We start from the raw sequence: 3,769 nt of genomic DNA on the forward strand, positions 1-3,769 counted from the left end.
CAAGCACCATACAATGGGATAGTATTCAGCCAGAAAAATGAATGAAGTACAGATCCCTGCTACAACATGGATGAAGCATGAAAGCATTATACTAAGTGAAAGAAGCCAGCCACAAAATGTCATATATTACATGATTCCACTCTCACAAAATACCCAGAATAGACCAATCCAGAAACAAAAAATAGATGAGTGGTTTCCAGACAATGGGGAAAGGGGGAAATAGGGAGTGACTGCTAATGGATAAGGAGTTTCGGGGGTGATGAAAATGTTCTGGAAACAGCGATTATGGTTCTGAATATATTAAAAACCACTGAATTGTACACTTTAAAACAGTAAGTTTTATGATATGTGGATTATATTTCAATTAGAAGAAAACACTGTGCCTTAAAAGGTTGTTAAAATGGATGTTAAAAGCTCAAAGGTTTATTTGACTAATTCTCAAATTTTGAAGAGAATTGGCAAAAAACACACACTTACTGGAAACCATACTTCCACCCTCCTTCCTGTGGTCTGAAAATACAAAGAGAGACCTCATGTAACACATGTTCACAAAGGAAATCTATTTTTTCCATTGATAGTGCAGGGACTAGAAATGGGTTTGGGGGGGGAGACAAAAGCATCTAGTAGTTATTTTAAAATGGAAATGTATATTTAAAAAAAAGACAAAAGCATCCAGTAGGGTTAAAATAGGAAGCGAATAGCATTGAAAGATAACTCACAAACAACTCCAAATATCCATGAAATGAAATAACCTATTTCTACCTTATATGATTGTTTTTATCATCCCTATTTTACGTTTGCGGGGTGGAAGGTTATAAAGCTATTAAGCAACAAAAGTAGAATTCAAACCCAAGGTTATTTGATTCCAAAGGCTGTGCTCACTTACTCATTTATTCAACATTGACTAAAGCCCTCCTACATGCCAGGCACAAGTTACATCAAAGAAATAGTAAATAAGCTAATTAATAAATAATAGTCAAAGGTCTGAAGAATTTATCAAGGTAAAGGAAATTATTAGTGCTGAGGTGGGAGAGCTATTTTATATCGAGTGGTCAGGAAGGCCTCTCTTTAAAAAAAAAATATTTGAACAAAGCTCTGAATGAAAAAAAAGGAAGTCATCCAGATGTGTGAGAAGAGCATTCCAAGTAGAGAAAATAACAAGGCAGGAGTAGCAAGGCGGCCAATAAAGCTTCAGAGACATGAAGAGGTTAAAGCTTCTTAGGCCACAATATAAATTTTGGATTATATTCTGAGGAAGAGAGGAAAGCCACAGAATTGTGAGTGAAATGACATGACTTTTGTTTTGAAAAAAATCTATTGGGAATCTAAAGGGATAAGTAAAGGGATGCGGGCAGAAGCAGGAAAACCAGTATGACACTACTAAAATAATCCAGGCAAGGAATGACGATGTCATCTCCATTTATACCAGGAAGTAATTCAGAAAAACAGTTGAATTCTGGATATATTTTGAAAGCAGAATAGACAGAAATTTGCTAACGGTTTGATTGTAGGGTGGAATGAACCCAAGATTTCCGGCTGAGCAAATGGAATGAAGTTGCCCATATACCAACATGGGGAAGATTACAGAAAACTAGTTTGGGGAAGAGAAATAAAAAACGCAGTTTTATATGTTTACGTATCTGCTAATCTGTTTTCATCTTACCCACTACACTCCATACTGATTTTTGTGCAATATAACTTTTTAAAAAGTAGTGAAGACCGGTACTTTTTAAAAAGTAGTGCAGTGGCTCACGCCTGTAATCCCAGCACTTTGGGAGGTTAAGGCTAAGGCGGGCGGATCACAAGCTCAGGAGTTCTGAAATCAGCCTGACCAATACGGTGAAACCCTATCTTTACTAAAAATACAAAAATCTGCCGGGCGTGGTGGCACACATCTGTAGTCCCAGCTAGTCGGGACGCTGAGGCAGAAGAATTGCTTGAATCCAGGAGATGGAGGTTGCAGTGGGCCAAGATTGCACCACTGCACTCCAGCCTGGGCAACAGGGCGAGACTCCACCTCAAACAAACAAAAAAAGGTAGTGAAACAGGACTTGGAATCTGGGTCTTCTGATTACAGAGCCTGTGTTCTTTATCTCTAATGAAGTTTTACAAAAGCAATTAAATGAAATTAGAGTCTTAGAATAAAACAACTGAAAAGCATGCACTGTTTCCTGGTGATCTAAGAACTACATTAACAAATAAAGGCTTTCAAACGAGGACATTTTAAAAATACCTGACAGGCCGGTCGCAGCGGCTCATGTCTGTAATCCCAGCACTTTGGGAGGCCAAGGCGGGCGGATCACTTCAGGTCAGGAGTTCAAGACCTGGCCAGCATGTGAAACCCCATCTTTACTAAAAATAAAAAAATTAGCCAGGCATGGTGGCACATGCCTGTAGTCCCAGCTACCTAGGAGGCTGAGGCAGGAGAATGGCTTGAACCTGGGAGGCAGATGTTGCGGTCAGCTGAGATTGCACCATTGCACTCAAGCCTGGACGACAGAACAAGACTCCATCTCAAGAAAAAAACATGATCAAGTATTTTACAGATACTATGCATAATGAAGCAGACAGCAATGATACAGAGATGGAATAAAATTCACATAACGAATGCTCAATTTAGGTAAATACTAAGGAGAACCATATTTTCAGAGAGATGCCACATCATTCCACTTTAATTTGTATTTATATACATACTTTTTGAGACAAAGACTCACTCTGTCATCCATGCTGGAGTACAGTGGCATGATCCTGGCTCACTGCAGCTTCAACCTCCCCAAGCTCAGGTGATCCTCCTACCTCAGTCTCCCAAGTAGTTGGGACCACAGGCACATGTGACCATGCCCAGCTAATTTTTATTTTTTTGTAGAGATGGGGTTTCACCATGTTGGTCAGGCTGGGATCATCCCACCTTAAAAACTCTCCTTGATAATGAAGATTATCTTTGAAGGCCAGGCATGGTGGCCAGCCTTTAAAGATAATCTGACATTATTTTCTGCTTTAGATTTCCTGCTTCATGAAAGCAGGAAAAACACTTTCCCTCTATCCCCTAAATGTGCACAAAGTGACTATAGTAAATATTTGTCCATTACTGTACTTAACACTTCAAAAGGCATTCCTAAATAGCAAATTCCACATTAGTTTAATTCTACTTTAGGTCAGTCTATTAACCAATTAACAGTAAGGTTCAGTACCTAAAAAGGAATAATTTAAAATTCATATTTATAATATACCAAAAAAGTGGCTCATTTTATTGTTGCATGCATTTGCCATAACTTTAACGTTCTCCATATTTTCACATTCTTTATAAAAGAGGAAGTCAACTAACCTAATTTCATTCTTATAAAGACACAGCAGTAACTTCGATAAGTAAGTACTTATTTGGAAAGTGACTTACTCAAAACTACATAGTAACTGAGTAGTGAAGCTAGGATTAGAAACAAAGCTCTGAAAACTGTTGATGCTGTGAAGGTTAAGAATTGAACACAGTTTTACATCACAGAGAAATCACTGGTGTAATTACATAACTTTTCAGTCAAGAATTAAGCATTTACGCCAGGCGCGGTGGCTCAAGCCTGTAATCCCAGCACTTTGGGAGGCCGAGGCGGGTGGATCACGAGGTCAAGAGATCGAGACCATCCTGGTCAACATGGTGAAACACCGTCTCTACTAAAAATACAAAAAATCAGCTGGGCATGGTGGCGCATGCCTGTAGTCCCAGCTACTCAGGAGGCTGAGGCAGGAGAATTGCCTGAACCCAGGAGGCGGAGGT

General features: G+C 39.2%; 1 protein-coding gene across 3 annotated transcripts in view; it reads right to left on the reverse strand.

Annotated features, from left to right (window-relative positions):
* Window positions 1-3,769, reverse strand: part of UBE2W (ubiquitin conjugating enzyme E2 W) — an 84,544-nt gene that overhangs the window by 73,317 nt on the left and 7,458 nt on the right. Inside the window, exon 2 of one of the 3 annotated variants that reach the window (XM_017520170.2) lies at window positions 478-510. The exons of the other annotated variants lie outside the window; for them this stretch is intronic. Coding sequence (XP_017375659.2) covers window positions 478-510 — 33 coding nt within the window. The remainder of the gene's footprint in view (window positions 1-477; window positions 511-3,769) is intronic. 3 annotated transcript variants of the gene reach the window in all.

This window comes from Cebus imitator, unplaced genomic scaffold (assembly GCF_001604975.1).
Source record: "Cebus imitator isolate Cc_AM_T3 unplaced genomic scaffold, Cebus_imitator-1.0 Scaffold810, whole genome shotgun sequence".
In the NCBI taxonomy this organism is placed as follows: Eukaryota; Metazoa; Chordata; class Mammalia; order Primates; family Cebidae; genus Cebus; species Cebus imitator.